This window comes from Oncorhynchus masou, unplaced genomic scaffold (assembly GCF_036934945.1).
Source record: "Oncorhynchus masou masou isolate Uvic2021 unplaced genomic scaffold, UVic_Omas_1.1 unplaced_scaffold_768, whole genome shotgun sequence".
NCBI classification, from domain to species: domain Eukaryota; kingdom Metazoa; phylum Chordata; class Actinopteri; order Salmoniformes; family Salmonidae; genus Oncorhynchus; species Oncorhynchus masou.
Window position 1 is genome coordinate 8,384 of NW_027014146.1, and position 24,079 is coordinate 32,462.

At 42.6% G+C, this 24,079-nt stretch overlaps 1 protein-coding gene across 1 annotated transcript; it reads left to right on the top strand.

Moving 5' to 3' along the window:
• Positions 1-564: 564 nt before the first annotated feature.
• On the top strand, positions 565-16,573 carry LOC135537409 (noelin-3-like). The gene is made up of 4 exons (XM_064963579.1): positions 565-711; positions 1,963-2,182; positions 15,092-15,198; positions 15,896-16,573. Exons 1-4 carry the CDS (start codon positions 565-567, stop codon positions 16,571-16,573), a joined length of 1,152 nt encoding a protein of 383 aa, XP_064819651.1.
• Positions 16,574-24,079: the final 7,506 nt, after the last annotated feature.

Genomic DNA, 24,079 nt, shown 5'->3' on the forward strand with positions numbered 1-24,079 from the left:
TAAAATACAATTTTTTTCTCGGACCTGCAAATACGATGATAGATTCATGCAATGTTTTTACTACAAAGTAGATATTTCCACCCCTACTTTTGTCCACGGTGGTCTGCGAACCCAGAACCTTTTAGAACCGCAGCCCTATGCGCTATAAAACATTTTTGCCTTGTAATGAGTACAGGACGAACAACAGTTTCTAAAACGACATATCTAAGGCTCTGTTCTGTCCAAGAAGTGAGGGTAAATGGTTGACATGTTATCCTCTATGTAGTTTGTTTTACTTTTTTAAATTTTGGGTATAGGAGGGGCTCACTGTTTGTTTTTAAGTGTTCAAGGAGAGTTTAGGTAAAATATATTTTGCTGAAGGTATGGCCATCCATTTCTTATTTCAGAGAGGTCTGATTTTCTCCATGTAACCCTCATTATAAATATTGTTCCCTTGAAGGAAAAAGGAAAACGTTAACAGTGGTGCTTCATCTGGTGTGGGGGGGCAGAATAATCATGCTCCTCTTCCTCTCCTTTGGTGCCGACTAACCATGGTCTTCCATTCTTGTCCCGTAGGTCCAGAACATGTCCCAGTCCATTGAGGTACTGAACCTGCGGACTCAGAGAGACTTCCAGTACATCATGAGGATGGAGGGCCAGTTCAAAGGGCTAAGGTCAAAGTTCAGACAGGTAGAGGCCGACGGGAAGACACAGGTCAACAGAAACTTCCAGGTGTGAAAAATACAGATTTGTTTCTGGTTGTTATATGGTTCTGACCTCGCTTTAAGCAGAACATGACCTTATTATAACGTCTTTAACCAGAGCATTACATTATAGGAATTTAGCAGACACTCTTATCCAGAACGACTACCACGAACTATTAGGGTTAAGCGCCTTGCTCGGGGACACATCGACAGATTTTCACCTAGTCAGGTTTATCACGTTTAAGGTGTGACCCAGATGCAGACAGTGTTGAAGAAACAAACGTTTATTCCTTAAACAGGGGCAGGCAAACGACAGGTCAGGGTCAGGGCTGGGGTCAATGATCCAGGGAGGGTGTAAGGGTCCAGAACAACAGGCAGTCTCAGGGTCAGGTCAGGCAGGGGTCAATGATCCAGACAGGGTGTAAGGGTCCAGAACGACAGGCAGTCTCAGGGTCAGGGTCAGGGTCAGGGCAGGCAGGGGTCAATGATCCAGACAGGGTGTAATGGTCCAGAACGACAGGCAGTCTCAGCGTCAGGGTCAGGGCAGGTGTTAATAATCCAGACAGGGTGTAAGGGTCCAGAACAACAGGCAGTCTCAGGGTCAGGGTCAGTCTCATGGTCAGGGTCAGGGGAGGGGTCAATAATCCAGACAGGTGGGGTAAGGGTCCAGAATGACAGGCAGTCTCAGGGTCAGGGTCAGGGTCAGGGCAGGGGTCAATAATCCAGACAGGGTGTAAGGGTCCAGAACAACAGACAGTCTCAGGGTCAGGGTCAGGGCAAGGGTCAATAATCCAGACCGGGTGTAAGGGTTCAGAACAACAGGCAGTCTCAGGGTCAGGGTCAGTCTCAGGGTCAGTCTCAGGGTCAGGGTCAGGGCAGGGGTCAATAATCCAGACAGGGTGTAAGGGTCCAGAATGACAGGCAGTCTCAGGGTCAGGGCAAGCAGGAGCAGGGAAACAAACGCTGGTAGGTTCTACGAAGAAAAAAAACTGGCAACATACAAACAGAGAACACAGGTATAAATACACAGGGGATAATGGGGAAGATGGGCAACACCTGGAGGGGGGTGGAGACAATCACAAAGACAGGGGAAACAGATCAGGGCGTGACACGGTTACTGTCCCAATGAGCTTACCTGCCGCCAGGCTACCTTACTATAACATCTTTAGGAAGAACATGACCTTATTATAATGTCTTTTTAACAAAAATGTCATTAAATTCGAAACAAATCGAACTGAACTGAATCAAACTAAAAACGGTGTATCCCCCTCTCCTCCAGGAGTTGAAGGGTAAGATGGATGCCCTACAGCCTCTGATCCCGGTGTTGGAACAGTACAAGACAGACGCCCAGCTCGTCGTCCAGTTTAAGCAGGAGATCAGGAACTTGTCTATGGTGCTCACAGCCATCCAGGAGGAGATAGGAGCCTACGACTCTGAGGAGCTACAACAGAGGGTTCTGAGTCTGGAGGGCAGGCTACGCTACTGCAGGAGCAGACTCAGTGAGTCACATACCGATGCATTTAGGCACACTCGCGCGCACACACACACACACAAATCGAATCAAATGTTATTTGTCACATGCGCCAAATTACAACAGGTGTAGACATTACTTTACCGCTAAACGCTTACTGGGGAGCCATTTTCCAACCATGCTAAAAAGTAAGAAACATTTGCTCAATTTTAAAAAAAAAAAAGGAAATAATCACACAATAAAATGTTTTTAAAAAATAACGAGGCTGTATACAAGGCCAAGAACAATGTCCATGGGGTTGTGGTAGTTGAGGTACTATGTACATACTGTATATACACACAGGCAGGAACCGGAGAGGAGCAAACTCAGGGAATTACACACAGACATGCACGCTTGTACCCATAACCATATGAATATACAGTATTATAGATATATACAGTACATATCATAGAAATATACAGTATTATACAAATATACAGTTACATACCATAGAAATATACAGTATTATACAAATATACAAATATACAGTATTATACAAATATACCAATATACATACCATATGAATATACAGTATTATACAAATATAAAGTTACATACCATGGGAATATACAGTATTATAGATATATACAGTACATATCATAGAAATATACAGTATTATACAAATATACAGTACATATCATAGAAATATACAGTATTATACAAATATGCAGTACATATCATAGAAATATACAGTATTATACAAATATACATACCATATGAATATATAGTATTATACAAATATACAGTTACATATCATATAAATATAAAGTATTATACAAATATACAGTATTATACAAATATACCAATATAAATACCATATGAATATACAGTATTATACAAATATACAGTTACATACCATGGGAATATACAGTATTATAGATATATACAGTACATATCATAGAAATACACAGTATTATACAAATAAACCAATATACATAACATATGAATATACAGTATTATACAAATATACAGTACATATCATAGAAATATACAGTATTATACAAATATACAGTATTATACAAATATACCAATATACATACCATATGAATATACAGTATTATACAAATATACAGTTACATACCATAGAAATATACAGTATTATACAAATATACAGTATTATACAAATATATATACCATATGAATATATAGTATTATACAAATATACAGTTACATATCATATAAATATAAAGTATTATACACATATACAGTATTATACAAATATACCAATATAAATACCATATGAATATACAGTATTATACAAATATACAGTTACATACCATGGGAATAAACAGTATTATAGATATATACAGTACATATCATAGAAATATACAGTATTATACAAATATACAGTACATATCATAGAAATATACAGTATTATACAAATATACAGTATTATACAAATATACATACCATATGAATATATAGTATTATACAAATATACAGTTACATATCATAGAAATATAAAGTATTATACAAATATACAGTATTATACAAATATACCAATATAAATACCATATCAATGTACAGTATTAGACAAATATACAGTTACATACCATGGGAATATACAGTATTATACAAATATATACATATACCATTACATACCATAGACATATACCATTACATATCATAGACATATACCATCACATACCATAGACATATACAGGACTTATCATAGACATATACAGGACTTATCATAGACATATACAGGACTTATCATAGACATATACCATTACATACTATAGACATATACAGGACTTATCATAGACATATACCATTACATACTATAGACATATACAGGACTTATCATAGACATATACCATTACATACTATAGACATATACAGGACTTATCATAGACATATACAGGACTTATCATAGACATATACAGGACTTATCATAGACATATACAGGACTTATCATAGACATATACAGGACTTATCATAGACATATACCATCACATACCATAGACATATACAGGACTTATCATAGACATATACCATTACATACCATAGACATATACAGGACTTATCATAGACATATACAGGACTTATCATAGACATATACAGGACTTATCATAGACATACACCATTTACATTACATTTAACATTTACATTTAAGTCATTTAGCAGACGCTCTTATCCAGAGCGACTTACAAATTGGTGAATTCACCTTCTGACACCAGTGGAACAGCCACTTTACAATAGTGCATCTAAATCATTTAAGGGGGGGTGAGAAGGATTGCTTTATCCTATCCTAGGTATTCCTTGAAGAGGTGGGGTTTCAGGTGTCTCCGGAAGGTGGTGATTGACTCTGCTGTCCTGGCGTCGTGAGGGAGTTTGTTCCACCATTGGGGGGCCAGAGCAGCGAACAGTTTTGACTGGGCTGAGCGGGAACTGTACTTCCTCAGTGGTAGGGAGGCGAGCAGGCCAGAGGTGGATGAACGCAGTGCCCTTGTTTGGGTGTAGGGCCTGATCAGAGCCTGGAGGTACTGCGGTGCCGTTCCCCTCACAGCTCCGTAGGCAAGCACCATGGTCTTGTAGCGGATGCGAGCTTCAACTGGAAGCCAGTGGAGAGAGCGGAGGAGCGGGGTGACGTGAGAGAACTTGGGAAGGTTGAACACCAGACGGGCTGCGGCGTTCTGGATGAGTTGTAGGGGTTTAATGGCACAGGCAGGAGCCCAGCCAACAGCGAGTTGCAGTAATCCAGACGGGAGATGACAAGTGCCTGGATTAGGACCTGCGCCGCTTCCTGTGTGAGGCAGGGTCGTACTCTGCGGATGTTGTAGAGCATGAACCTACAGGAACGGGCCACCGCCTTGATGTTAGTTGAGAACGACAGGGTGTTGTCCAGGATCACGCCAAGGTTCTTAGCGCTCTGGGAGGAGGACACAATGGAGTTGTCAACCGTGATGGCGAGATCATGGAACGGGCAGTCCTTCCCGGGAGGAAGAGCAGCTCCGTCTTGCCGAGGTTCAGCTTGAGGTGGTGATCCGTCATCCACACTGATATGTCTGCCAGACATGCAGAGATGCGATTCGCCACCTGGTCATCAGAAGGGGAAAGGAGAAGATTAATTGTGTGTCGTCTGCATAGCAATGATAGGAGAGACCATGTGAGGTTATGACAGAGCCAAGTGACTTGGTGTATAGCGAGAATAGGAGAGGGCCTAGAACAGAGCCCTGGGGGACACCAGTGGTGAGAGCGCGTGGCGAGGAGACAGATTCTCGCCATGCCACCTGGTAGGAGCGACCTGTCAGGTAGGACGCAATCCAAGCGTGGGCCGCACCGGAGATGCCCAACTCGGAGAGGGTGGAGAGGAGGATCTGATGGTTCACAGTGTCGAAGGCAGCCGATAGGTCTAGAAGGATGAGAGCAGAGGAGAGAGAGTTAGCTTTAGCAGTGCGGAGCGCCTCCGTGATACAGAGAAGAGCAGTCTCAGTTGAATGACTAGTCTTGAAACCTGACTGATTTGGATCAAGAAGGTCATTCTGAGAGAGATAGCGGGAGAGCTGGCCAAGGACGGCACGTTCAAGAGTTTTGGAGAGAAAAGAAAGAAGGGATACTGGTCTGTAGTTGTTGACATCGGAGGGATCGAGTGTAGGTTTTTTCAGAAGGGGTGCAACTCTCGCTCTCTTGAAGACGGAAGGGACGTAGCCAGCGGTCAGGGATGAGTTGATGAGCGAGGTGAGGTAAGGGAGAAGGTCTCCGGAAATGGTCTGGAGAAGAGAGGAGGGGATAGGTTGTTGGGCGGCCGGCCGTCACAAGAAGCGAGATTTCATCTGGAGAGAGAGGGGAGAAAGAGGTCAGAGCACAGGGTAGGGCAGTGTGATCAGAACCAGCGGTGTCGTTTGACTTAGCAAACGAGGATCGGATGTCGTCGACCTTCTTTTCAAAATGGTTGACGAAGTCATCTGCAGAGAGGGAGGAGGGGGGGAGGGGGAGGAGGATTCAGGAGGGAGGAGAAGGTGGCAAAGAGCTTCCTAGGGTTAGAGGCAGATGCTTGGAATTTAGAGTGGAAGAAAGTGGCTTTAGCAGCAGAGACAGAGGAGGAAAATGTAGAGAGGAGGGAGTGAAAGGATGCCAGGTCCGCAGGGAGGCGAGTTTTCCTCCATTTCCGCTCGGCTGCCCGGAGCACTGTTCTGTGAGCTCGCAATGAGTCGTCGAGCCACGGAGCGGGAGGGGAGGACCGAGCCGGCCTGGAGGATAGGGGACATAGAGAGTCAAAGGATGCAGAAAGGGAAGAGAGGAGGGTTGAGGAGGCAGAATCAGGAGATAGGTTGGAGAAGGTTTGAGCAGAGGGAAGAGATGATAGGATGGAAGAGGAGAGAGTAGCGGGGGAGAGAGAGCGAAGGTTGGGACGGCGCGATACCATCCGAGTAGGGGCAGTGTGGGAAGTGTTGGATGAGAGCGAGAGGGAAAAGGATACAAGGTAGTGGTCGGAGACCACTACATACTATAGACATATACAGGACTTATCATAGACATATACAGGACTTAACATAGACATATACCATTACATACTATAGACATATACAGGACTTATCATAGACATATACAGGACTTATCATAGACATATACAGGACTTATCATAGACATATACAGGACTTATCATAGACATATACCATCACATACCATAGACATATACAGGACTTATCATAGACATATACCATTACATACCATAGACATATACAGGACTTATCATAGACATATGCAAGACTTATCATAGACATATACAAGACTTATCATAGACATATAGCATGACATACTATAGACATATACAGGACTTATCATAGACATATACCATTACATACAATAGACATATACAGGACTTATCATAGACATATACCATTACATACTATAGACATATACAGGACTTATCATAGAGATATACAGGACTTATCATAGACATATACCATTACATACCATAGACATATACAGGACTTATCATAGACATATACAGGACTTATCATAGACATATACAGGACTTATCATAGACATATACCATTACATACTATAGACATATACAGGACTTATCATAGACATATTCAGGACTTATCATAGACATATACCATTACATACTATAGACATATACAGGACTTATCATAGACATATACAGGACTTATCATAGACATATACAGGACTTATCATAGACATATACAGGACTTATCATAGACATATACAGGACTTATCATAGACATATACCATCACATACCATAGACATATACAGGACTTATCATAGACATATACCATTACATACCATAGACATATACAGGACTTATCATAGACAAATGCAAGACTTATCATAGACATATACAAGACTTATCATAGACATATAGCATGACATACTATAGACATATACAGGACTTATCATAGACATATACCATTACATACAATAGACATATACAGGACTTATCATAGACATATACAGGACTTATCATAGACATATACCATTACATACTATAGACATATACAGGACTTATCATAGAGATATACAGGACTTATCATAGACATATACCATTACATACTATAGACATATACAGGACTTATCATAGACATATACAGGACTTATCATAGACATATACAGGACTTATCATAGACATATACAGGACTTATCATAGACATATACCATCACATACCATAGACATATACAGGACTTATCATAGACATATACAGGACTTATCATAGACATATACCATTACATACTATAGACATATACAGGACTTATCATAGACATATACAGGACTTATCATAGACATATACCATTACATACCATAGACATATACAGGACTTATCATAGACATATGCAAGACTTATCATAGACATATACAAGACTTATCATAGACATATAGCATGACATACTATAGACATATACAGGACTTATCATAGACATATACAGGACTTATCATAGACATATACAGGACTTATCATAGACATATACCATCACATACCATAGACATATACAGGACTTATCATAGACATATACCATTACATACAATAGACATATACAGGACTTATCATAGACATATACAGGACTTATCATAGACATATAGCATGACATACTATAGACATATACAGGACTTATCATAGACATATACAGGACTTATCATAGACATATACAAGACTTATCATAGACATATACAGGACTTATCATAGACATATACAGGACTTATCATAGACATAAACCATTACATACTATAGACATATACAGGACTTATCATAGACATATACAGGACTTATCATAGACATATACAGGACGTATCATAGACATATACCATCACATACCATAGACATATACAGGACTTATCATAGACATATACAGGACTTATCATAGACATATACAGGACTTATCATAGACATATACCATCACATACCATAGACATATACAGGACTTATCATAGACATATACCATTACATACAATAGACATATACAGGACTTATCATAGACATATACAGGACTTATCATAGACATATAGCATGACATACTATAGACATATACAGGACTTATCATAGACATATACAGGACTTATCATAGACATATACAAGACTTATCATAGACATATACAGGACTTATCATAGACATATACAGGACTTATCATAGACATAAACCATTACATACTATAGACATATACAGGACTTATCATAGACATATACAGGACTTATCATAGACATATACAGGACGTATCATAGACATATACCATCACATACCATAGACATATACAGGACTTATCATAGACATATACAGGACTTATCATAGACATATACAGGACTTATCATAGACATATACCATCACATACCATAGACATATACAGGACTTATCATAGACATATACCATTACATACCATAGACATATACAGGACTTATCATAGACATATACAGGACTTATCATAGACATATACAGGACTTATCATAGACATATACAGGACTTATCATAGACATATACAGGACTTATCATAGACATATACCATTACATACTATAGACATATACAGGACTTATCATAGACATTTACACTACATACAGTGGCCTTGAGAAGGTATTCACACCCTTTGACTCTTCCACATGTTGTTGTTACAGCCTGAATTTAACAATGATTTATATATACACACACACACACACACACATATATATTTATATATATACACATATACACACACATACATATATACACATATACATACATATATATTGTCCTGTAGAGTAGGCCAGAAGGCTAAACTGGATAACCTAACCTCTATCAAAATAAAAAGATGGCGGAACCGCAAAAGTTCTTCTGTGCAAAGGTGTTTATTTACAAGTGATTCCAGAACAAAAAACAACAGTACTGCCATCAACGTCTACCTTATGGGACAGCTTAAAAAACAATGCTGCCCCATCCACAGCTCAATCCAAACTACCTCTCCACAACTGAAAGAGAGGCTCCTTTTGTAGGGCTAGCCCCTCCCCTCAGAACAATTAACCCTAATTAATTAATCAATTAACAATACAAACCTACATTTTCCATGAACTAAACATACTAAAGGATATACATTGCAACACGGTTTTAAACAATATCACAACATAACATTTACAACATTACATCACTACTGACAATATCTTTCAATATGCCCATATGCATTAATGAGCCATTTGGGACAGGCACTATAAAGCCAACCCAATTCCCTTAGCTCGGGTCCTTTTCCAGCATACCCGGAAGCTACAGAGATGGAGAGAGAGGAACAGAACAAACAAACAATGCGCTCATCCACAACATTGATAAGTATAATAATTATTGTATCTCTCAAATATGAACATTGACAAGTGTGAAATGCATGCACCAAGACAGAAGTTAATTTGTGTGTCGACCCACATTGTTAACTTATCTTATAATGGCGCAGGGAGGCGTGATGAATATGTGTGTGCGTTAAAGAACCAAATGCTGCCCGCGGCCAGTGACGGACTTCTACGTCACATATATATTTGTTACTGGCCTACACACAATACTCCATAATGTCAAAGTAAAATTATGTTTTTTGAAATGTTTACTAATTGATTCTAAAATGAAAAGCTGAAATGTCTTAAGTCAATAAGTATTCAAGCCCTTAGTCAAGTCTAAATAAGTTCAGGAGTAAACATTTCATTAACAAGTCACACGTTTCATGGACTCGTTCTGTGCAATAATAGTGTTTAAATATGATTTTTGATATCTGTACCCCCACACATACAATTATCTGTAAGGTCCTTCAGTCGAGCAGTGAATTTCAAACACAGATTCAACTACAAAAACCTGGGAGGCTTTCCAATGCCTCACAAAGAAGGGCACCTATTGGTAGATGAGTAAAATATCCCTTTGAGCCTTGTGAAGATATTAATTAATATGGTGTATCAATACACCCAGTCACTACAAAGATACATGCTTCCTTCCCAGGCATAGTACACGAAAATATGTTTAAAAGTAAGGTTTAAATGTATTGTAAATAAATATAGAATACAGTTGAAGTCGGAAGTTTACATACACCTTAGCCAAATACATTTTCACATTTCCTGACATTTAATCCTAGTAAACATTCCCTGTCTTAGGTCAGTTAGGACCACCACATTATTTTGAGAATATGAAATGTCAGAATAATAGTAGAGAGAATGATTTATTTCAGCTTTTATTTCTTTCATCACATTCCCAGTGGGTCAGAAATTACATACACTTAATTAGTATTTGGTAGCATTGCCTTTAAATTGTTTAACTTGGGTCAAACGTTTCGGGTAGCCTTACACAACCTTGGATGATTTTTGGCCCATTCCTCCTGACAGAGCTGGTGTAACTGAGTCAGGTTTGTAGGCCTCCTTTCTCGCACACGCTTTTTCAGTTCTGCCCATAGATGCTTTATAGGATTGAGGTCAGGTCTTTGTGATGGCCACTCCAATACCTTGACTTTACCTTGACTTTGGAAGTTTGCTTGGGATCATTGTTAATTTGGAAGACACATTTGCGACCATGCTTAAACTTCCTGACTGATGTCTTGAGATGTTGCTTCAATACATCCACATAATTTTCCTTCCTCATGACGCCATCGATTTTGTGAAGTGCACAAGACCCCCTGCAGCAAAGCACACCCACAACATGACGCTGCTACCCCCGGGCTTCACGGTTGGGATGGTGATCTTCAGCTTGCAAGTTTCCCCTTTTCCTCCAAACATAAAGATGGTCATTATGGCCAAACAGTTCTATTTTTTTTTCATCAGACCAGAGGACATTTCTCCAAAAAGTACGATCTTTGTCCCCATGTGCAGTTGCAAACCGTAGTCTGGCTTTTTTATGGCGGTTTTGGAGTGACTTCTTCCTTGCTGAGCGGCCTTTCAGGTTATGTCGATATAGGACTCATTTTACTGTGGATATAGATACTTTTGTACCTGTTTCCACAAGGCATCTTCACAAGGTTCTTTGCTGTTGTTCTGGGATTGTTTTGCACTTTTCGCACCAAAGTACATTCATCTCTAGGAGACAGAACGCATCTCCTGCCTGAGCGGTATGACGGCTGCGTGGTCCCATGATGTTTATACTTGCGTACTATTGTTTGTACAGATGAACGTGGTACCTTCAGGCGTTTGGAAATTGCTCCCAAGGATGAACCAGACTTGTGGAGGTCTACAGATTTTTTTCTGAGGTCTTGGCTGATTTCTTTTGATTTTCCCATAATGTCAAGCAAAGAGGCACTGAGTTTGCAGGTAGGCCTTGAAATACATCCATGATGTCAGTTAGCCTATCAGAAGCTTCTAAAGCCCTGACATAATTTTCTGGAATTTTCCAAGCTGTTTAAAGGCACAGTCAACTTAGTGTATGTCAATTTCTGACGCACTGGAATTGTGATACAGTGAATTACAAGTGAAATAATCTGTCTGTAAACAATTGTTGGAATAATTACTTGTATCATGCACAAAGTAGATGTCCTAACCGACTTGCCAAAACTATAGTTTGTTAACAATACATTTGTGAAGTGGTTGAAAAAATAGTTTTAATGACTTCATCCTAAGTGTACGTGAACTTTCGACTGTACATTTGGAGGTCTGTGGGGCCACTGGGGACTGTGACTGTCCCTTTCATTTAAAGTTTTCTAGTTTTATCATCCTAAACTAAGCAGAGTCTTACCTGTTACTGGAAATGTAGCAAGGAAACTATCGTTGATAAGTTTGTGACCTATTCTAGTGTATTGTATAAACTCATTAGTGAGATGGAACTGTGTGTCCTAGAATGCATCGCAAATGACACCTTAGTCCCCTATACAGAGCAACGTGGGCCCATAAGCCTCTGGTCTAATGTAGTGTCACAATAAAATACCACTTCCACGTCGGATCTAACCTGCCTGGCAACAGTCGGTTGTCCCTCGCTCCTAGTTCTCTGGACCTGCCTGGCAACAGTCGGTTGTCCCTCGCTCCTAGTTCTCTGGACCTGCCCGGCAACAGTCGGTTGTCCCTCGCTCCTAGTTCTCTGGACCTGCCCGGCAACAGTCGGTTGTCCTCGCTCCTAGTTCTCTGGACCTGCCTGGCAACAGTCGGTTGTCCCTCGCTCCTAGTTCTCTGGACCTGCCTGGCAACAGTCGGTTGTCCCTCGCTCCTAGTTCTCTGGACCTGCCCGGCAACAGTCGGTTGTCCCTCGCTCCTAGTTCTCTGGACCTGCCTGGCAACAGTCGGTTGTCCCTCGCTCCTAGTTCTCTGGACCTGCCCGGCAACAGTCGGTTGTCCCTCGCTCCTAGTTCTCTGGACCTGCCCGGCAACAGTCGGTTGTCCCTCGCTCCTAGTTCTCTGGACCTGATAGATACCGCACAACCACACCACCGGGTTAGTTTACAGCTAGGGATTGCATCAGCTAGGGATTGCATCAGCTAGGGACTGCATCAGCTATGACTGCATCAGCTATGACTGCATCAGCTAGGGACTGCATCAGCTATGACTGCATCAGCTATGACTGCATCAGCTAGGGACTGCATCAGCTCGGGACTGCATCAGCTCGGGACTGCATCAGCTCGGGACTGCATCAGCTCGGGACTGCATCAGCTAGGGACTGCATCAGCTAGGGACTGCATCAGCTCGGGACTGCATCAGCTCGGGACTGCATCAGCTAGGGACTGCATCAGCTAGGGACTGCATCAGCTAGGGACTGCATCCGCTAGGGACTGCATCCGCTAGAGACTGCATCTCAACGTCCGCGATGAGGGCATTTTTCAGTGGGTTATGCTTATAGCCTAGTGTCTATGCCCCCTCACTCCTGTTCCATACGGCACTGTCGTCTAGTCCAGAGCTTCCACCATAGACACTATAAGGGTACATTTTTTCCTGTTTGGCTCTACCCAGAATCACCCCTCCTCGTGATCGATACACTTAGTAACTATAATCTAGTCTCAGATTTCATTACTCCAGATCCCAATCGATATATTAACCAGATGGTTTAAATCCTCAATCAATCAAATGAATTTAGGAACCTAGAGTAAAACGTCACGTACATGTATGACTCTTTGATGACACGGGGTTTCAGAACAATAAATCAGGTTTATTCCAAATCCCAGAAACGGGAAAAAAAAAAGTTTTTAAAGCAATTATGAACAACTTTTAACCAATCAGCATTCAGTTAGACCCACCGGTTGTATGACAAGGCAATAAATCACCAATAAAGATACCTCCAGCATCCTTTTCTAACTCCCCATTAGACTACCAATGCAATTTTTTTTATCTATGACAATAGATAAGAGAAGAACCGCATTTACGAGAAGATACGGTCTCAAACCTCTACAACTATTAAGCGTTTTTTTTTGGTCTCCCCCCTCAGGTTGATCAGTCCTTCAGTTGTTGATGAAACTCTAATGGCTACTTAAAGACTCTAATCAATAAGGTAGCCTTGAGGATTCCTTCTAGAACTTTACTTTAACACTTGATAATAACAATATAAATGTAATAAATATCAACGTGTGTGTGTATGTATATATATATAAGCTAAAAATCTACAGCTATCTTCTTGTTCAGATTCTTCAGGTAACAGGTTCTTCAAGCGAGCCAAAGATGCCAATCCTTAAGCCCAGTGAGGAATGTGTGGTTATCGCCCCTTGCGTTTATGACTCCTCCCCTTACCCTATGTTTTCTAAACCAAACCTTCCTCCTGCCCCAGGCTTAGGCGAGTCGGGACGCAACTGGCCTCCAACCTTTTCTGCAAAACAATATCACAGAGCCTCTTATTCTGAGAATATGAAAGAAAAAAAGGGTGCCATTTTTATTTCATCCATTATTTAACTTGGCAAGTCGGTTTTAAGAACAAATTCTTATTTTCAATGACGGCCTAGGAACAGTGGGTTTAACTGCCTTGTTCAGGGGTAGAACGACAGATTTATACCTTGTCAGCTCGGGGGTTTTGAACTTGCAACCTTTCGGTTGCTAGTCCAACACTCTAACTACTAGGCTACCCTGCCGCCTCTACACTCTAACCACTAGGCCACCCTGCCGCCTCTACACTCTAACCACTAAGCTACCCTGCCGCCTCTACACTCTAACCACTAGGCTACCCTGCCGCCTCTACACTCTAACCACTAGGCTACCCTGCCGCCTCTACACTCTAACCACTAGGCTACCCTGCCGCCTCTACACTCTAACCACTAGGCCACCCTGCCGCCTCTACACTCTAACCACTAGGCTACCCTGCAGCCTCTACACTCTAACCACTAGGCTACCCTGCCGCCTCTACACTCTAACCACTAGGCTACCCTGCCGCCTCTACACTCTAACCACTAGGCTACCCTGCCGCTATTTGGGACTCAGTCCTAGTAACATAATAACAGATCCGGGTGATTGTTCCATTGGTGAGAGTTAATAAACTGTTAAGAGCCACAGTCAGGGGTGGATATATCTATCTGAGTACTGTGGGGTGTGTGTTGTGTGCGTGAACAGCCTGTGGTAAACTGATGAAGATCGCTGCACCGGAGACGGTGAAGACCTCTGGGACACGGTTTGGAGCCTGGATGACAGATCCACAGGCCTCCCCTACAAACAATAGGGTGAGGAGTGGGGGGAGGAGTGAGGGATGAGGGATGAGGGGAGGGAGGGGTGGGTGGGGGGAGGGTTGAAGGCGGGGTTGAGGAGAGGGAGGGGGAGTGAGGGATGAGGGAGGGAGGGAGGGATGAGGGATGGGAGGGAGGGATGGATGAGGGGAGGGAGGGATGGATGAGGGGAGGGAGGGATGGATGAGGGACTGGAGAGAGGGATGAGGGGAGGGAGGGATAAGGGGAGGGAGGGATGGATGAGGAGGGAATGAAGGGTTAGATGAGGGTACATGTGTATTTGACGACAGCAAATGTGAACAATCTTACTCCTGTAGAACTACTGATAGACATGACATTCTATTAGTCAGTTGCTCATCAGAACCTAGAGCCGCGTGTGCTAGAGCTGGAGCGAAAGTATCTACAACCCAGTGACTCTCCAAGAGGAGGGGAGGCCACCAGTGGTCTAACTACATCATAATGTACTGCTGCATCCAGTGATGGAAAGGCATTTCAGAGAGCCAAAAAAGCATTTCCGACAGACAAAAAAGCATTTCAGACAGACAAAAAAGCATTTCAGACAGACAAAAAAGCATTTTACACCAAAGAGTTTGTGGCAACGTTCTACCTCTTCTACTATGTTTTTCTACCTGTAGATAAAAGGTTTTAAATTAAACCTTTAAATTATTAATGATGGTATTGTGTTCTAACCCAGGTCTGGTACATGGATAGCTACACCAACAACAAGATCGTCAAAGAGTACAAGTCCATAGCAGACTTTGTTTCCGGGGTCGAGTCTCGAACCTACAACCTGCCGTTCAAGTGGGCCGGAACCAACCATGTGGTGCACAATGGCTCTCTGTACTACAACAAGGTCCAGAGCAACATCGTGGTGTGTTACCGTTTCGAGACGGGGCGGGTTGTAACCCAGAGAGCCTTGGAGAACGCCGGGTTCCACAATGTCTACCCTTACACCTGGGGAGGCTTCTCCGACATAGACCTCATGGCCGACGAGCTGGGTCTGTGGGCCGTCTACGCCACCAATCAGAACGCAGGAAACATCGTCATCAGCCAGCTCAACCCGGAGACACTACAAATCCTCGGAACATGGAACACGGAATATTCCAAACGGAACGCGGGGGAGTCCTTTATGATCTGCGGAACACTCTACATCACCAACTCTCACCTGACTGGCGCTAAGGTTTACTACTCATACTCCACCAAGACATCCAGCTATGAGTACACAGACATCCCCTTCCATAACCAGTACTTCCACATGTCCATGTTGGGTTACAACGCCAGGGACCGGGCTCTGTACGGCTGGAACAATGGACACCAGGTTCTGTTCAACATCACGTTGTTCCACATCATCAAGACAGAGGACGATTCCTGAGGAGGAAGAACTGATAGGATCTCAGAGGAACCCACTGGAACACTGACTAACATTCCTGGTGTTCCGGTGTTCTGGTGTTCCGCCAGTCATTGTTGGAGTTCTATTGTTGTGTCTTGTTTTCTTTTCAAATTCCTAATGCAAGGCTTAACATTGATAGTTGCCTGGATGGCCAGGGTATCGAAGACTTTGGCCTGCAAACTCTGGAAAAACTGGATAAAGTCTCAGCACACTTCCTGTCGAATGCAAATGTATTGTAATAGTAGTTTGGCCTCCAAAAAGCATGACAAACTCTCAGCTGCTCTACACTGGACCCTGTAAGTCTGAAACCATGAGGTATTTGGTGTAGGGTTAGTCCATTTTAATTCAAGCCTTTCAATTCAGGAAGTAAACTGAAATTACTATTGAATAATTTAAAAAAAAGCCATCTACTTTTGATAATATCTCAATAAACTGAAAAGGTGTAAAAGTTTTGGAATTGTACATTTAAAACACTTCCTGAATTGACTGACTTCAATTCCAATTGAACCCAACCCTGATTGGGTGGTTTTGGGTAACATGCCTCTGATTGGGTGGTCTTGGGTATCATGCCTCTGTAGCTTTTGTATCCGTAGCAACAGTATCAATAGGAGTATGCTTTTATTCAGTCTGTTCTGTGAGCCCGTAACAGGTGTCCTGAATGTCCTCATAGCATCTAGAACTCTCTATGGCTTTCATCCCAAATGTCACCCTAGAACTCTGGTCAAAAGTAGTGCACTATATAGGGAATAGGGTGCCATCTGAGACAGCATTATATAGGGAATAAGGTGCCATCTGAGACAGCATTATATAGGGAATAAGGTGCCATCTGAGAGAGCACTATATAGGGAATAGACGGTTATCCTGATAGCATCTATAACTCTGTCTGTGGGACTCTGTCAGCAACCATCTCACTCTCTCCCATTGTGACTCGCATAATTATTACTGTTGTAAAATACAGCACAAAACTCATTCCACGGAGGGCCTGGTGTCTGTGTCCTTTCAATTAAGACCTGGACAACCAGGTGACGTGAGAACCCACGCTGGAGATGAGAAGCAGGTAGTTGAACATTTTAATGAACGGACAAGTGACTGAACAGGGACAGCGTCAGAACAGGAGGAACAAAACGACATGACGACAATAATGCTGAAGCCGGGAACAACCTCGGGAACAGACATATACAGGGAAGGTAATGAAAGCAGGTGATTGAGTCCAGGTGAGTCCAATGAAGAGCTGATGCGCGTGACGAGGGAAACAGGTGTGCGTAATGATGGTGGCAGGAGTACATAGTGCTGGGCAGCCCGGCGCCCTTGAGCGCCAGGGGGGAGAGGGGGCGCAGACGTGACAGTACCACCCCCCCATCCCCCCCCCCCCGCCCAGGGCCACCGGCGTCCCACCTGGATTGGAAATGACATTCACAAATCTAACTGCCTGTAGCTCAGGACCTGAGGCAAGGATATGCATATTCTTGGCACCATTTGAAAGGCAACACTTTGAATTTTATGGAAATGTGAAAGGAATGTAGGAGAATGTAACACATTAGATCTGGTAAAATATAATACAAAGAAAAAAACAACCGTTCTTTTGTATTTGTTTTGTACAATCATCTTTGATATGCAAGAGAAAGGCCATAATGTATTTTTCCAGCCCAGGTGCAATTTCAATTTTGACCAGTAGATGGTATCAGTGTATGTGCAACATTTTAGACTGATCCAATGAATCATTGTATTTCTGTTCCAAATTTTGTATCAAGACTGCCCAAATGTGCCTAATTTGTTTATTCATAACTTTTCATGTTCAAAATTGTGCACTCTCCTCAAACAATAGCATGGTATTATTTCACTGTAATAGCTACTGTAACTTGGACAGTGCAATTAGATGAACAAGAATTTAAGCTTTCTGCCAATATCAGATATGTCTATGTCCTGGGAAATGTTCTTGTTACTTACAACCTCATGCTAATTGCATTAGCCTACGTGAGCTCAACCGTCCCAGGACACCGATCCCAAAGAAGTTTAATCATCGTGTGCGTGTGTTAATTAAGCCGTAATTCGGGGTATAATAAAAAAACTATTACACATTCCTGCGCCTGTCTCCCGAATCTCTTCATACCAGTGAGTTAACTGAACCTCAGATTGCAGCCCAAATAAATGCTTCACAGACTTCAAGTAACAGACACATTTCAACATCAACTGTCCAGAGGAGAATCAGGCCTTCATGGTTGAATTGCTGCAAAGAAACCACTACTAAAGAACACCAATAATAAGAAGAGACTTGCTTGGGCTGAGAAATTTGAGCAATGGACATTAGACCGGTGGAAATCTGTCCTTTGGTCTGATGAGTTCAAATTTGAGATTTTTGGTTCCAACTGCCGTGGCTTTGTGAGTCGCAGAGTAGGTGAATGGATGATCTCTGCGTGTGTGGTTCCCACCGTGAAGCATGGAGGAGGAGGTGTGATGGTGCTTTGCTGGTAACACTGTGGTGACACTGTTAGTGATTTATTTAGAATTCAAGGCACACTTAACCAGCATGGCTACCACAGCATTCTGCAGTGATACGCCATCCCATCTGGTTTGCGCATAGTGGGACTATAATTAGTTTTTCAACAGGATAATGACCCAACACACCTCCAGGCTGTGTAAGGGCTATTTGACCAAGAAGGAGAATGATGGAGTGCTGCATCAGATGGCCTGGCCTCCACAATCACCCGACCTCAACCCAATTGAGATGGTTTTTGATAAGTTGGACCACAGAGTGAAGGAAAAGCAGCCAACAAGTACTCAGCATATGTGGGAACCCCTTCAAGACTGTTGGAAAAGCATTCCAGGTGAAGCTGGTTGAGAGAATGCCAAGCGTGTGCAAAGCTGTCATCAAGGCAAAGGGTGGCTACTTTGAAGAATCTCAAATATAAAATCTATTTTGATTTGTTTAACAATTTCTTGGTTACTACATATTTCCAAGTGTGTTATTTCATAGTTTTGATGTCTTCACTATTATTCTACAATGTAGAAAATAGTAAAAATAAAGAAAAGCCCTTGAATGAGTAGGTGTGTCCAAACCTTTGACTGGTACTGTATATATATATATATATATATATATACAAAAGTATGTGGACACCCCTTCAAATGAGTGGATTAGACTTCTTCAGCCACACCCATTGCTGACAGGTGTATAAAAATCGATCACACAGTCTTGCTATCTCCATAGACAAACATTGGCGGTAGAATGGCTCGTACTGAAGAGCTCAGTGACTTTCAACCTGGTACCGTCATAGGATACCACCTTTCCAACAAGTCATTTTTGTCACATTTCTGCCCAGGTAAACTTGTAAGTGCTGTTATTGTGAAATGGAAACATCTAGGGGCAACAACTCCTCAGCCGTGAAGTGGTAGAGGCCGCCCAACCTCACAGAACGGGACTGAAGATTGTAGCCGGTAAAACAACATCTGCAACACTCCCTACCGAGTTCCAAACTGCCTCTGGAAGCAACGTCAGCACAAGAACAGTTCGTCAGGGGCTCCATGAAATGGGTTTCCATGGCTGAGCAGTTGCACACAAGCCTAAGATCACCATGCGCAATGAGAAGCGTCGGCTGGTGTGGTGTAAAAATGGCCGCCATTGGACTCTGGAGCAGTGGAAACACGTTCTCCGGAGTGATGAGTCATGCTTCACCATCTGGCAGTTCAACAGTGTCTAAGAAGCACGTTTTATTCTCAGCTCTCTATTGGTTGTACAGCCTATACAGGTCTTGTACAGTCATGGTATTTCTGACACCTACTGTGTTTTGGGTGAGCGTTGGATTGCATTCAATCACTAAAGACAAGACAACATTGCCATATATATATATTTTTTTAACTGCTTCTTCTTCTCTGCTATTCTAAAACAGGCTTGCTCTACAGTTGAGAACACCAAGTAGACAATGTACTGGTGTTGCCCTCTAGTGGTCAATTATTAAACAGTCTTTGACTGTGAACGTACAGTACAGCACTTTAAATTGAGCCAATCAATAGATGTGATTGATGTCTCACTAATGAGTCTCCATAATGTCCCCGGAGGAAATCTACGCACCAAATGGCACCCTATTCACCATATAGTGCACTACTTTTGACTAGTACCCTATAGGCCCCATGGTCCCTGGTCAAAAGTAGTGTACTATTAAGGGAATAGGGAGCTAATCTGGCAAAGACCTGGTCAGGAAACAGCTGATCTGTTGCTCTGGTCTGACTTCTGATGGACACCTGATTTAAATGTGCCTCAGTCAGTATCAAGGTGGCTGTGATTGTGTATAGCACCTCTATCAGAGCATGGATCCATTTGAGGTTGTACAGTCCAGAACCTCTTGCGGGGAGAGCATGGGTCCATGTATCTGGTTATAGTGTCAGAACCTCTTGCGGAGAGAGCATGGGTCCATTTATCTAGATGGTTATAGTGTCAGAACCTCTTGCGGAGAGAGCATGGGTCCATTTATCTAGATGGTTATAGTGTCAGAACCTCTTGCGGAGAGAGCGTGGGTCCATTTATCTAGATGGTTATAGTGTCAGAACCTCTTGCGGAGAGAGCATGGGTCCATGTATCTAGATGGTTATAGTGTCAGAACCTCTTGCGGAGAGAGCATGGGTCCATGTATCTAGATGGTTATAGTGTCAGATCCTCTTGCGGGACTTTGAGGAGATGCGTGACTGGAGGGACTGTTCGGGTTCAGACACAGATGGAGAGGAACGGGGGGCTGACGCCAGGCTTGTTTCAGATTCAGACATTGAGGAGCTGTTGAGAAGATCATTGAGGGGACAGGGGAGAAAGGACAGAGCGCTGAGCAGAATTGCTTTCTTCGAGGTAAGAGTAATTCATTAGACTTTTGATATTAGATATTTGAACGCAAAGGAAAGGTGCATGAATTAAGAAGCTTTAAGGAGTGAACTGAAGAGTTGCTGAATTCAATTTCCTCTTCACCTCACTTATACACTGAGTGTACAAAACATTATGAACACCTGCTTGACCAGGTGAATCCAGGTGAAAACTATGATGCCTTATTGATCCACTTCAATCAGATTAGATGAAGAAGAGGAGACGGGTTAACCCCTAAGGTTGATGATGACCCCCCCCCCACAGAAATCAAATTAGCATAATAAAAACATCCCCATCAAAATCGGTCAGTTTAATCTGGAGATATGTGGGGGGGGGGGGGGGTTGATGTGTCTCAGTCCACCGGATCCGCCTATGTCTCACTTCTGCTTCTGTGGTGAAAGGTGACAGAGCTATAGAGCTATGTTTGTCAGACCACGAGGTATCTCGAAAATCAGTCTGTAAAGTCCGAAAGGTTTGGCCTAAAAACGATGACCCCCCCTCGATGGAAAGATGAGACTCACAAACAAGCGTGGGACTCATCTGAAGTTGTTACAGCCGATCTGCCAACATGTGTCTGAAGCGTCCAAACAGTTCGGTCTACACACTAAAGACCCCTCTGTGTAAAGGTGAGACTCCCACGAAGAAGTACATGTCGGTTGTATTTCCTCTAGGTCGCCCTCACATGCTGAAGGTCCCCCGGTACCAGTTGAACAAAATGAAAGGAAGTACAATATATATGGATACTGTTTAGTGCCAAAAATAAGGAGTTAAATACATGAGAAGAAAAAAAATGCTAACAAATCTTTCCTGGTCGTTCTTATATGTCTCAGACATCAGACAGACACTTCCGAACAAACTTCCTTTAGATTGTCTTTGGGGGACGGGGGGGACTGGGACTATCTGTTGTTCCATGTTGTGAATCTGTTATTCAATATGTTTGTGTGAGCTAATAGCAATAAGGCTAAATAAAAAAAATTATCAAATCATTTTTGTATATATATATATATATATTTTTCTTTTACACTTCAAGGGTTCTTAAAATTCAAAATCAAAAAGTAAAATGGTCCTAGGTATGCCCCTCTTAAAACAATTCCATATTAAGCCTTGAGACAATTGAGACGTGGATTATATATGTGTGCAAAATCCTAAAGTTCCTTTGAACAGGGTATGGTAGTCGGTGCCAGGCGCACCTGTTTGTGTCCAGGACTGCTGTGCTGCTGGGGTTTTCACACTAAACAGTTTCCCGTGTGTATTAAAGAATAGTCCACCACCCAAAGGACATTCAGTCAACTTGACACAACTGTGTGGAAGCATTGGAGTTAACATGGACCGGCATCCCTATGGAACACCTTGTCGAGTCCATGCCCCGATTAACTGAGGCTGTTCTGAGGGCAAACGTTTTGTACACTCAGTATATGTAAATGCAGACTGCACAAACAAGTACAAACAATGTAGGCCTACTGTGATTTAGATGATGCTTCTGTCCAGTACAGGTGGTGAAAGATACTGTATGCCAGTAATGTTACATTTCAGACTTCACTATGGTTGAAACGCTGAAACCTCAACACTGAAAAGCTCCTACGCTGTTTGCCAGGGACATGCTTCTACAGTAGCACCATGCTGTTAGCCAGGGACATGCTTCTACAGTAGCACCATGCTGTTAGCCAGGGACATCCTTCTACTGTAGAACCATGCTGTTAGCCAGGGACATCCTTCTACAGTAGCACCATGCTGTTAGCCAGGGACATGCTTCTACAGTAGCACCATGCTGTTAGCCAGGGACATGCTTCTACAGTAGCACCATGCTGTTAGCCAGGGACATGCTTCTACAGTAGCACCATGCTGTTAGCCAGGGACATGCTTCTACAGTAGCACCATGCTGTTAGCCAGGGACATCCTTCTACTGTAGAACCATGCTGTTAGCCAGGGACATCCTTCTACTGTAGAACCATGCTGTTAGCCAGGGAATGCTACTAGAGTAGCACCATGCTGTTAGCCAGGGACATGCTACTAAAGTAGCACCATGCTATTTGTTAGTCAGGGACATGCTACTACAGTAGCACCATGCTGTTAGCCAGGGACATGCTACTAGAGTAGCACCATGCTATTAACCAGGGACATGCTACTACAGTAGCACCATGCTATTAACCAGGGACATGCTACTACAGTAGCACCATGCTGTTAGCCAGGGACATGCTACTAGAGTAGCACCATGCTATTAACCAGGGACATGCTACTACAGTAGCACCATGCTGTTAGCCAGGGAATGCTACTAGAGTAGCACCATGCTGTTAGCCAGGGACATGCTACTAAAGTAGCACCATGCTATTTGTTAGTCAGGGACATGCTACTACAGTAGCACCATGCTGTTAGCCAGGGACATGCTACTAGAGTAGCACCATGCTATTAACCAGGGACATGCTACTAGAGTAGCACCATGCTATTAACCAGGGACATGCTACTAGAGTAGCACCATGCTATTAACCAGGGACATGCTACTACAGTAGCACCATGCTGTTTGTTAGTCAGGGACATGCTACTACAGTAGCACCATGCTATTAACCAGGGACATGCTACTCCAACTGCCTCCCAAATGTCAGCCTATCCCTTATGGGCCCTCATCGAAAGTATTGCACTTTCTAGGG

What these genes read in the sequence shown, in the direction of transcription:
- LOC135537409 (XM_064963579.1), top strand. Translation starts at nt 565, where the DNA reads ATGTCCCAGTCCATTGAGGTACTGAACCTGCGGACTCAGAGAGACTTC. An exon ending in CTACTGCAGGAGCAGACTCA is followed by an intron (nt 2,183 to 15,091) that starts GTGAGTCACATA and finishes GTGCGTGAACAG; the next exon opens with CCTGTGGTAAACTGATGAAG. An exon ending in CCTCCCCTACAAACAATAGG is followed by an intron (nt 15,199 to 15,895) that starts GTGAGGAGTGGG and finishes GTTCTAACCCAG; the next exon opens with GTCTGGTACATGGATAGCTA.